Below are 12,921 nucleotides of genomic sequence, written 5' to 3' on the forward strand. Positions count from 1 at the left end.
CAAATTTATAAATAAATATTTCATTAAATAACTGTTTACAAATTTCTAGCTTTCTTCAGTTTATTTTTTTGAGTACAATAACTACTTGTTAAAATGTTATTTATTTTAATTTTGTTTTGTTTGCGTGCAGTCCAGTTACAACCCAGGGATCACAACAAACACAACAGCCGCAGAAACATTATGGCATTACCTCACCAATCAGTTTAGCTTCCCCTAAGGAGAATGACTGTATACTTACCCAGAAGCTAATTGAAACCCTAAAACCCTTTGGTGTCTTTGAAGAGGAGGAAGAACTGCAACGCAGGTGAATACAACTCTTTTTAGTTTTCTTGTGTGAAATATTCTCAGGAAAAATGAAAATTCATAATGGAAGCAACACACCCATGTTTCCCGGAAAATAAGACCCTGTCTTATATTTTTTTTGAACCCAAAAATAAGTGCTTGGCCTTATTTTCAGGGATGTCTTATTATTTTGGGAGGTGGGGAGCAAAACGGGGCTCCTCTTGCCATCTTAACTGGTTAGGGTTAGGGAAACAGCTCTGTCTTCCTAACCCTAACCAGAGGAAATGGCAAGGACCTGCTGCACATGCGTTTAAATATTTTCGGAGAGGGCTTATTTTTTTTGGGGGGGGGGGTTAGTGCATGTGCTCAAAAGCCTGATTGGGCTTATTATCAGGGGATGTCTTATTTTAGGGAAAACAGGGTAGAACAAAAATGTTCTTCTAATTGTCTCAGGCTCCAGTTGTTTAAATTTCTGAACGACATCTCGGTACTGTTTTTATATTTTAAAAAGTTTACATTTGTAAAACTTTCATTCATAGTTTGATTCTCATTTTGTAATATAGTTGTTCCTATCATATAGGCATTTTCTGGTCATGTTTATCACAACATATAGGAGTGAAATGGGAATTATATCTATTGCAGTTTTTCAGCACAAAGTTATCGTAAAATATATGCTGAATTGTTAGGAAATGGGAGTATTTTTTGTGTATTACCTTTCAAGTGTAATGTTATTTAATATTGAAACACTTTTTTTAACATGTGGAAGTCCTAAAATAGCCTAGCAAATAAAAACATCAAATACAGAAAAATTGTAATGATGATGATAGTAACATTAGCAAGTTATGTAGATGTAATAATTATATATTTCATCAACAGAATTCTAATTTTGGGAAAGTTAAATAACTTAGTAAAGGAATGGATACGAGAAATCAGTGAAATTAAGGTATGAATATTTTGATTCATTTAAAAATAACAAACTTAAAAAGATCATCACATGTATTATGGTGTAAATGTGTAGGTGATAACGCCATCAGATGTATAAAAGATACATTGAGAGGAATATTACATATTCATAGTTTTAGTATGAATGAAGCAGGGAATAGTAAAAAGTTTGAAGGAGAAAAAAGTAGACTTTCAGACATTTGTCCTTGCAGATTTAATTAAAAACTTGTTTATTTAGTCTCTTACAAGTCTTATCATCTTCAGTAGACAGAGATTATGGATTCCCTAAAATGAAAGTAAGGAAGGGTGATTGAACTTTGTAATGATTTTCTTTGCAATTCTCAATTAGTTACATTTCTCTTTCTTGTTGTGATCTTACAGTGCACTATTTCAACAAATGGATTGTCAGTATATAAGGAAACAACTTTTTACAACTTCTAATTAGATACATTAAGTGTATAGTTCATTTTGAACTATACTTAGTATTTCAGTATAGTTCTGTTGAGCTAGAGAAAGACATAATAGGTAGGATTTTATTATATATAGATGAATTTGTTCTATATGTCTGAGCAATAAGCTACTAATTGGAGCTCAGGATACATGATAGCTATTGTGCTGTCTATATGATAGCTAGCTTCTCTTCTCTATCTTTCAATATTGTATTGGCTGTATGGTTTACAAAATTGAAAAAATACCTCATATTTTTTATTTCTTCAGAATCTTCCACAATCTGTAATAGAAAACGTTGGTGGGAAAATTTTTACATTTGGCTCATATCGATTAGGCGTGCACACAAAAGGTAATTTATCGTGGGTGGGTGGATGGATGGATGGATGGATGGACAGACAGATCTGTGTTCAGTTACAAAAAAAATAGTACAACATCTCGGACATTTACACATCTTTCACAAGAATTTTGTTGGAAGTAAAATTAGCAGAAGCTTTCCCACTTGTGACAAGTAAATGTTCAGATGCGTTTACTTGTCGCAGGAAAGGCCCTTTGCTGCCTCAGGTAGTGTCATCTTGTTACCTCTTCTAATCTGATCTTGACTATTAGAGAAGATTAGGCAGAAAATTTTTCATGGGGCCACTGTGTGATGTTAGCCCTATAATGTTAACAATTCCTATTTCAATTAAGTCAACTAAAACTTTTCTGTTCAACTCAAATCTCTGTGATTATGTCTTACAATGAAGTATACAGTAGTTTTTAGTCTTTGATATTTTTACCACCAGAACAATGAAGAATGTTGCACTTATTGTAAAGATGATGCATTCTTCAAAAATCAGCATTGGTATCCTTCCATGTCTTGGTGATAGTTATATACTTCGTAGTCTCTATTTATGTATTACTATTTGTGTTTTGGAGATTTCTCAAGGATTTCTCATAATCAAAGAGATCTTCTATTTCCATCTTTAAAATCTACAAGAAGATTCCCAAAAGTTGAGCCCTTCTTCCTTTGATGTCAGTGCAGCAGTCTGTGATCAGCTTTTCACACTTTCAGTGAAAAGTAGCCCTAATATAATCTGTTAGTTCTGCCCAGTTAATTCTATGTAAGTGAATAGAACCTAACATTAAATTATATAAATTTATGCACTTCATTAATTTAAAAACATACTCTGTTTAAAATACTATGTATTTGAAGAATGAAAAATATATGTCTTATTTTAGTTAAATACTTCCAATCAATGGGAATGTATCTATTTCTATTTGGGCTATGTGGTATGCATATTATGAAACATTTGTTTAAATGTTGAATTAAAAATAACAGTTCTTCACTAAGAAGAAATAAGGTGCAAAATTATAGAGAATCTTAAATTTCATGTTTTGAATTGGTTATTCTATCTTAAATTTGGGGAAATTAGAAATGTAACTGACAATTATTCGGGGTGATTGTAAATGGCAGATTTGAAAGTATGCATTCAGATTAACAAGAAAATCATGGTGAATATTGTCCAATGTACTTGAATATATTACACTAGAGAATATTACTATTGAAAATAGACATTTCAGCCTTGATACTTTGGCAGTTTATGTGATATTTAACAGTTTATGTTTGCTTATTTTAGGTGCAGATATTGATGCATTATGTGTGGCGCCGAGACATGTTGACAGGAGTGATTTTTTCACCTCATTTTATGAAAAACTGAAATTACAGGAAGAGGTCAAAGACTTACGGGTATGCAGATTCCCTTTTAATTTATAAACTTTATAAATCCAAACCAAACAATACAAAATGTTGATTCTGTAGTGCATGATGAAGCAATGCTAGTTTTGCAATATCCTCCAATAGTGCTGTTCTGTTTCTATTACAATTGCTTAATTGTTTTGTTGATATTTATTATAGAATTAGATATAGTAGGACTCAAAACCAATCTTATCCATCTTTTTAGTCCTTGATTAGGGCCACAGTTGGGACCAAAATTCCCATCACTAAATGATGCAGTCATAAAGTGTGACATCATGTGACTGCATCACTTAGCGGCAATTCTAATGGCTCCCTATTGCTTTTGTGAAGCTAATTCCACCAATTGTTAGCTAAGGACCCACCCCAAGTCATTCTGGGTTTAGTCCCTCTCAGCCTTGAGCCTTAGTAAGGGACTGCCTCCAACTCCCCCCTCCCCCCAACCTGTCTATCTTTCTTACATTTCTGCCCTTTTGGCTGCTCTGAACCCTACCTTGTGATGCAGCAAGTGGTCACAGACTTCATGGTTCTGGGGTTGTTTGCCACACTTTGGTTCAATGGCTTCTTGATGCACTGAGGTTCTGGGGATGCAAGAAGCCTCTGAGCCATACCATAGCACAATGCAAAAACATAATTGTCCCTGAAAGCTCGCCTGTCACAATCCAGCCCAGCAATATGATGCAAAGTTGCCATATCCTGGGAAGGCCCAGTAACATGGTGCAAATCTGCCATACTCACATAGGGGGACACACTCTGGACCTGATTTTCGTCTCTGGTCAGTGGTTGAATGATCTTGGTAGAGGGGACTTAGATATTAAACCCTTTTCATGGACAGATCATTCGCTCCTTCACTTGGACTTTCCTACCGCTTCCCCCTGCCGCAGGGAGACGGAACCGACCAGATGGTTCCGTCCCAGGCGCCTGATGGATCCCGAAAGGTTCCTGACGGAGCTTGGGCCGTTTCCTGAGACTCTGACACACGACTTGACTGAAGAGCTGGTGGCCGCCTGGGAGAGTGTGGCCGCCGGAGTTTTGGATCGCGTCATGCCTTTGCGGCCTCTGACCCGATGCCGATCTCAATTGGCTCCTTGGTTCTCTGAGGAGCTGAGAGAGAGATGAAGCGTCGGAAAAGACGCCTAGAGAGCATTTGGAGGACTAGTCATTCTGATTCCGACCGGACACAGGTGAGGTCTTATATCAAGACCTACCTAGTGGCGATAAAAGCTGCAAAATCTAACCATTTTTCCGCTCTTATCGCATCTGCAGAGAACCGCCCAGCCGCCCTGTTTAGGGTGACCCATTCCCTTCTTCGGGGGGGGAGTGCGGGAAGATCCCTTGCAGGGTCGAGCTGAGGATTTTGTGCAATTCCTGCACGATAAAGTTGCTCGGATTCGGGAAGGCTTGGACTCCGACTGGGTGAGTCTGGGGGAGGAGACGAGGGTAGGTCTTGAGAATATTATCTGGGAGGAGTTTGATCCTGTGGCTCCCGAGGATGTGGACAGGGTTCTGGGTAGGATTAGTGCCGCCACATGTTTATTGGACCCGTGTCCCTCCTGGTTGGTACTGGCCTCCCGGGAAGTTACACGAGGCTGGCTCCAGGGTATTATAACTGCTTCTCTGAGTGAGGGTGCCTTTCCTGCCGCCTTGAAAGAGGCGGTGGTGAGGCCCCTCCTCAAGAAGCTTTCCCTGGACCCGGCTGAATTAGTTAACTATCGTCCGGTCTCCAACCTTCGTTTTGTGGCGAAGGTTGTTGAGAGTGTGGTGGCACGACAACTGCCCAGGCACCTGGATGAAGCTATCTATCTAGACCCGTACCAGTCGGGCTTCAGGCAGGGGCACAGCACAGAAACGCCATTGGTCCCGTTGGTGGATGATCTCTGGAGGGCTCGGGACAGGGGTTGCTCCTCTGTCCTAGTCCTATTAGATCTCTCAGCGGCTTTTGATACCATCGACCATGGTATCATGCTGCAGCGGTTGAGAGGGTTAGGAATAGGGGGCACCGTTCTGCGGTGGTTCTCCTCCTTCCTCTCCGACCACTCGCAGTTTGTGTTGGCAGGGGGGCAGAGGTTGACCTCGAGGCACCTCGCATGGGGAGTGCCACAAGGGTCGGTCCTCTCGCCCCTTCTGTTCAACATTTATGTGAAGCCGCTGGGTGAGATCATCCGTGGTTTTGGGGTGAAGTGTCATCTGTACGCTGATGATACTCAGCTGTACATCTCCACCCCTGACCACCCCAACGATGCCCTTGATGTGATGTCTCGCTGCCTAGAGGCCGTGCGGGTCTGGATGGGGAGGAACAGGCTCAGACTCAACCCGTCCAAGACCGAGTGGCTGTGGCTGCCGGCGTCCCGATATAGTCAGCAGGTGCCATCTGACTATTGGGGGTGAATCTTTGCCCCCCACAGAGAGGGCTCGCAATCTGGGTGTCCTCCTGGATGCACGGCTGTCTTTAGAAGAGCATATGATGGCCGTGGCCAGGGGGGCCTTTTATCTGGTCCGCCTGATTCGCCAGTTGCAGCCCTTTCTGGACCACGACGCCTTGCGCACAGTCACTTACGCCCTTGTCACCTCCCGGCTGGACTATTGTAATGCTGTCTACATGGGGCTCCCCTTGAAGAGCACTCGGAGGCTCCAACTGGTCCAGAATGCGGCCGCGCGGGTGGTTATGGGCGCAACTCGTTGTGCCCGCGTGACACCCCTCTTGCGCGAGCTGCACTGCCTCCCAGTGGTCTTCCGGGTGCGATTCAAGGTGTTGGTCATCACCTTTAAAGCGCTCCATGGCACAGGACCCGGGTACCTTCGAGACCGACTTCTGCCACCAATAGTCTCCCACCGGCCAGTTCGCTTCCACAGAGAGGGTCTCCTCAGGGTGCCATCAGCCAAGTTATGTTGGCTGGCGACACCCAGGGGGAGGGCCTTCTCTGTGGGAGCCCCAGCCCTGTGGAATGAACTGCCCCCGGAAATACGTAAGATCTCCGACCTCTGGGTGTTTCGCTGCGCACTGAAGACCCTGTTGTTCCGCCAGGCCGGGCTATCAACATAATAATTTTAAATTGGGGTATTTTAAATTTTCGGGGTTTTAAACCGGGCCAAATTAATTTAATTATTTTAATTTTTAATCATTGTTTTGTCTTGTGTTTTTAAATTGGCTGTACACCACCCTGAGTCCTTTGGGAGAAGGGTGGTATAGAAATTAAATAATAATAATAATAATAATAATAGTAATAATAGTAATAATAATAATAATAATAATAATAATAATAATTATTATTATTATTATTATTATTATTATTATTATTATTATTATTATTATTATTATTATTAGTCCCCAGGAACCAAGCAGCACAAAGTTACTGTGTCCTGGGAAGCCCCAGTTGCTGCAGCCGAGTCTTTTGCTACCCTGTTCTTCGAAAACTTTGCTGCCCTGCACTTCATAGCCCCAGCTGACCTTTTCCATCTTGCACTTGCTGCTGACAATGTATGTCCACCCTGGCTCTTCACAAGGAAACCATGTGAGCCCATCTTCCCCAGGTCTCCTGAGGAAACTGCCATGGGTGATCTTTGGAAGAAAGCCTTATGTGGTCAGCAGTTACCTCCTAAAGGACCAGGCTAGGCATAATTGGTCAGCAGCCAGAACAGGAAGATGGTAAAAGTCATGTAGGGCATCAGGGGCCACAGAGTGCTGGGGACAAAAAGGGCATAGATGGGAAAGAGATAGGCAGAAGGAGGAGAGTTGAAGCACCACTGTGGTCCTAAGGGTGGTCAGATATCTAAATTTTGAACGTGACTGCGGAGGTACTGCAACAGTCATAACTTTGGAGACTGGTTGTAAGTCCCTTCAGCAGTGTCATAACTTGACCGGTCAGTGAACAAAGGATTGTAAGTCTAGGACAATCTGTAGCTTTGTTTCTGCATAGAATGAATAGTTCTCATTGCAAAATGCTTATTTTTCAGGCTGTTGAAGAAGCATTTGTTCCTGTTATTAAATTGTGTTTTGATGGAATAGAGGTAAATGAAATCTTTTTTCTTATATATGTTACACATCTGTTCTTTAGAAAAGAATAAAGTCACACTTGCCTGTTCTCAAAGGAGTCCACAATTCTCCCAGTTTAGAGGAATTATTGTATTAGAAGACAAGACCTAGGTCTCAAGGAACCAGAATCTTCCACTGTTATGGATCTCATAATAGGCCCATTGATGGGAGAGGTGTTACTAGTAGCTAATCACCCAATTCCTTTTTTTATTTTCTAAGACCTTTAACAAAGTCTTCAAGACAGAAAGAGGGACCTTAGCCTCCAACTACATATTGTCACAAGAAGCTTTAGTTTTTTGTAAGATTCCTGTGGATGGAGCTTCTATAGGGCAGAGTACATTGTGGCTACAGTTATAAGAATCTATCTGTCCATCTATCCAATTTATATGGCTGGCCATCAGTCCAAGAAATTCTGGACAGCAAAGAAACAAAAGCAGAGAATTATATTAAAACAACGCCAATTAAAACTGCATCAAGATTCATTAAAAACAAACTATTGGATATATACAATCATACCGAATCTCCCAAACTAACATCTTGTTCCAAATGCCCAGATTTTTATGGCCTTACAAATGTATTTGAAGAAGGGAGCTGTTCCATAGGGCATTTGACAAGGCACACTTCCTTGGAGTTGCTAGATGACATTGCTTTCTCACTAGTACCTGGAACACACCAATTCTGCTGAACTGATGGGATGAGCAGAAGCTACTGCAGTCCTTTAAATAATCTGGTCCCATACTATGTAGTGCTCTAAAAGCAACAAGCAGTTCCAAATGTATCAGAATGTTAGAAACACACTTTAATATGGGATAAACTCATTTAATAGGAAATCTGTTTATTTACTGAAGTAGTAAGGGATGAAATCTCTCTCACTGAAGACTTTCTTGCATAATTTTATTTATTATTTATTAATTTAATTTGTATACCGCCCTTCTCCCAGAAGGGACTCAGGGCGGTGAACAGCCAAAATTAAAAAACATACAAATACAAAAGTTAAGATAATTAAAAAGAATTAAATCATTGGCTTCCCAATTTAAAACCCCCAAGTCCATAAAATTTAAAATCCCAATTAAGAGCCATTTAAGCTAGGCCGGCTTCCTGGAATAAATAAGTCTTCAGGGCCTTACGGAAAGTACGGAGGTCCGGGATCAGCTGTATTCCAGGAGGCAGCTTGTTCCACAGGGTGGGTGCCCCCACAGAGAAGGCTCACCCCCTGGGGCCGCCAGCCGACATTGCCTGACCGACAGCACCCTGAGGAGGCCCTCTCTGTGAGAGCGTATTGGCCGGTGGGAGGTTATCGGTTATTTGCAATTGTCATGTGAATTACAAAGCTTCTTAAACTTTACCTTGCACTTACGATATCTGAATGCACTATTCAGAGGACGTGAAAGAAGAAAGGAGTGTCGCAAGACTGATTTAAAAGTAAAAGAGTAAAGGACAGAGAAAGATAGAATAGAAAAATGCCAGCAGCTGCCTCTTGGAGGCCCAGTCTAAGCATGCTTGGTCAGCACTGGGAGCAAGAGGACAGCAAAGATCAGTCAGTGATGTCAGGGGCTGCAGAGTGCAGGAACCCAAAAGAGCATATTAGGCAGGTGGGGGGGGGGTGTTGCACTGTCCCTGCAGCCATAAATACAGGCAGGCTGCTAAGTGGCCAAATTTTGATGATGTGACCATGGTAATGTTGCAACAGCTATAACTTCAGGCACTTAGTTGTTACTGTCTTCATTTAGTCCTACCGTAACTTCCAATGATCACTAAATGAATGGCTGTAAATTGAGGACTCCCTGTATATTCAATAAGCCTGTTGTAAGGCTGATTGCCAAGATTCCAGATTGTAAGCACGTGATCATGGGGGCGCTGCAATGGCTATAACTTGTAGCAAATTTTGAGGGTCATTGAATGAATGACAACTTAAGCAAGGATTACGTGTAACAGGTTTTATTAGGAAATAATGAAAGTATTGTCTGTTTAGATTTCTACCTCATTCAAAGCTGCAGAATGCATTATGAAAATTCCTGGTTAATCTGGTTGAGAGAACCTTGTAATAAAATTAACGTTAGAATGCCCCTAAAAACTGCAGTTTTGTAATATTTTGTCAGCAAATTGGATAATATGATTGAGAGCTTATTCTATCTTATTTGTTTTTGTTTAGATTGATATCTTGTTTGCCAGGTTAGCACTGCAAACTATTCCTGAAGACCTAGACCTTCGAGATGATAGTCTACTTAAAAATTTAGACATTAGATGCATACGAAGTCTTAATGGTGAGTTTATTTTAACAAGATTTGTGTAATCAAAGCAAAAGTTGAACCTTAGTTTTTAAGAAAGTGAATGACTTCTCATAATGGTTTCTGCTCTTAATTGCATACAGTAAATGTTTTTCACAATTCATTCTTTAGCCAGATTGGACATTAATTTATTTCTCATTCTGAAGATAAAACAATTCTGTAACCTATTGAAAAAAGCCATGTGGCAGAGGATTTAACAAGTTGGGACCATTTGTTTCTTGTCCCCATCAAACTAAGTAATTTGTAGCAAATTGAAAAAGGTTTTTTTAAATGACATGGCTTGGGGTATGAAAGTAGTAAACAATCCTTTGAAGAGTAGTAGCTCTCTGCAGGAATGTTGGCTTATTATTTAGCTTACATAATAATGCACATTTGTCTTATTTGTTAAGAAGTAGTACATTTTGGAGAAATAACTTCTGGAAAATAAGTTGCTGCTACTACTGCACCTCTGTATTATGACTAGTACTATTATTTAGGCTTTATCATAATTTTTGCCTGCACGATAACAAAATTACTTGGGCTTGTGTTTAATGGTTTCCGTCTGAACTTAAGAATTTCAAACTTGAGATTGAATATCAGTTTGTGTATTATTTTTCGATATGTGCATTAGATTACAAATATAAAACCTCACAGCTAGATATTAGAGTTGAATGTTATCCTTTGACTAAATTTCCCAGTATTTGGAAGAAAAATAAAATTATGATGGAGGGTTGTTTTTTTTTTTTTTGCTTCTGTGTTTCAGGTTGCAGAGTAACTGATGAAATTCTCCATCTAGTACCAAACATTGACAATTTCAGGTTAACACTGAGAGCTATCAAACTGTGGGCCAAACGTAAGTGGAGTCTTATGAAACTAGATTTTAAAAAAGGATACTGTGCTATTGAATGAAAGTAACTAAACTTATCTGTCTCTTTTCCCTTCTAAACAACAGGGCACAACATCTATTCCAATATACTAGGTTTCCTTGGTGGAGTTTCCTGGGCTATGCTAGTAGCAAGAACTTGCCAGCTTTATCCAAATGCAATAGCATCAACTCTTGTACATAAATTTTTCTTGGTATTTTCTAAATGGTATGTCTCTTTAGATTACACTAAAATAAAAATTATTATAGACCCTGAATTTTAGTGTTGTTTCTATGGCATTTATTCAGATGGTGTCAGGTTAAGAGTTTCACTTAAAGGAGCATTTATTCTCTCAAGAGATTGCAAGACATTGTTGTGGAGATTTACAGTTGCTAAACTTTATTTTATAGCTGCCAGTATAAAGCTTCTATTTACATTGTATAAGGCATTTAAACTAAACCGAACATGGCCTTTGTGAGCCTAGGAGCGCCTGGCTTATAATGTCATCCATTTTAATTTTAACTGATTAGGGGGTACACAAACATGTAGCCTAAATGGTTTGATGTAGACCCTTAAAGAAGGATAGTTATTCCACAATGACTATGCATGATGTAATTTCCATGCAACATATTTCATGGAATAATTGAGATATTTAATCGTGGTTTGAATGCTTTTTAAGCCTTCCCTTCAAAGATTTTTTACAGGTGGGTGAGACTAAAATAATTCCAGGTACCACTAGGGAACATTTCATTATTTCTTCATAAAAAGAATGCTCTATGATAAAAAACATAATCACTGTCTTCATGGTCATTCTTAATGTTGGGTTTAATTTTTATAATACTATTTGAACTGGAATGACCAATAATACCTGTATAGGTCAGAATTAAACGTAAAATATTGTGGTACTTTACACATATGCACCATTGCCTTATGCTGGGAATGTTATAAATATTGAGTAAGATGGATGGAATGGTGTGCATAAAATGTGTGGCTTTTCAAATTTGCATTGAAATTTGTTTCTCAAAAGAAACGCCTTTTGACTGGGTAGAATAATAGAATTATTAAGGTTAATTAACTCATTAAAACATAAATATATTGGTTAATTTACATATTAAATTCATTTTTAAATGATCAAGGCACTCTTCTGTGAGGATACAACTAACAGACAAATGCTGTGTTCATTTGCCAAGTAATGGAAAATGTTCCTACCATTCCTACTCTGCTGATGGCAGTTCTTATCCATTCGGGCATGAGAAATAGATTATAAATGTTAAAATAATGTTCTCCATAAACAGATAGTATAACTATATACCCCCACAGGAGCCCTTTAAATATGAAGATTAATTGGGGTGGGCGGTGTGTGATTTATTTAAAATGGCATTTGCTGACTCTGTGGCCTGATAATTTTTTTAATTAAGGAAAGAACACTCCTTAATAAATAAAAGTAGAGAGATTTTCTTTTTGGAAAAAAGTTTCAGCTAATACTGCATCTGTATAAAATAAAAGCTGACATTCAAACATGCTTGTTTGCTTTTTAATAAGTGCTTTTCTTACTCAGTGCTACAATCTCTCTAAACAGGGAATGGCCAAATCCAGTGCTATTGAAACAGCCAGAAGAATGCAATCTTAATTTGCCTGTATGGGACCCAAGGGTTAGTGTATTATTTTTTCCCCATATAACTTCAAACTGTAAAGTAAAGCAAAGTGATGAAACCCCTGAGAACTTACTCATGACAAATTTAAACATTAAGTAGTTTTTCAGAACTTCCTGCTCTTTGTAATATATAGATTATGGTTACTTTTTGTCCTGGATTACACTTCAAGTCTGCTTTAAAGTCTGCCCTCAGTTGGTAAAAATTCACCAGTGATGAGCCTTAAAATGTAACGCTGCTACAGGTTTAAAGTTACATCCGTTCATTCACCATACAATTTGAGAATTAAGTCTTAATGATCCATAGTTTTATTAGAAATAATGGTTCTATGAGGGCCCAGTATTGTATACGTATGTCACACATGCCTTCTAATAGGCAGTTGCTTACAGTACCTTTTTTTCTGTGGATGGTTGTGAGCATGGTTTTCTATTCCTCAATTATTCCATTAGAAAACTCAGAGTGACTTTCATGGGATTCCCAGTGATTTTTTTTTTTAAACTCAGTCCTAACCAGCTCCACATCCCCTTAGTTCAGCAGTGCTGTAGGCTGATGTACTCCTGGACAATTTATTGGGTTTCTGTATGGCTTACACAAGAGGTTAAAAAGAATAGAATATTTTTTTCTCCCTATTGTATGTGGCTATCTCATTTGAATTTGGGACTTGCTGAAATCCCAGTGGATTTAAGACCTATGTCTACAG

The 12,921-nt window shown here is 39.2% G+C and overlaps 1 protein-coding gene across 3 annotated transcripts in view; it reads left to right on the top strand.

Moving 5' to 3' along the window:
- The window catches only part of PAPOLA (poly(A) polymerase alpha), a 48,220-nt gene that overhangs the window by 10,061 nt on the left and 25,238 nt on the right, over positions 1-12,921 (top strand). For all 3 annotated transcript variants that reach the window (XM_070941651.1, XM_070941660.1, XM_070941668.1), the window contains exons 2-10: positions 131-304; positions 1,159-1,225; positions 1,942-2,023; positions 3,291-3,400; positions 7,361-7,414; positions 9,592-9,703; positions 10,470-10,559; positions 10,659-10,797; positions 12,149-12,221. In XM_070941651.1, coding sequence (XP_070797752.1) covers positions 131-304; positions 1,159-1,225; positions 1,942-2,023; positions 3,291-3,400; positions 7,361-7,414; positions 9,592-9,703; positions 10,470-10,559; positions 10,659-10,797; positions 12,149-12,221 — 901 coding nt within the window. The remainder of the gene's footprint in view (positions 1-130; positions 305-1,158; positions 1,226-1,941; positions 2,024-3,290; positions 3,401-7,360; positions 7,415-9,591; positions 9,704-10,469; positions 10,560-10,658; positions 10,798-12,148; positions 12,222-12,921) is intronic.

This window comes from Pituophis catenifer, unplaced genomic scaffold (assembly GCF_029215685.1).
Source record: "Pituophis catenifer annectens isolate HBS135680 unplaced genomic scaffold, rPitCat1.0.hap2 SCAF_1, whole genome shotgun sequence".
Lineage (NCBI taxonomy): Eukaryota > Metazoa > Chordata > Lepidosauria > Squamata > Colubridae > Pituophis > Pituophis catenifer.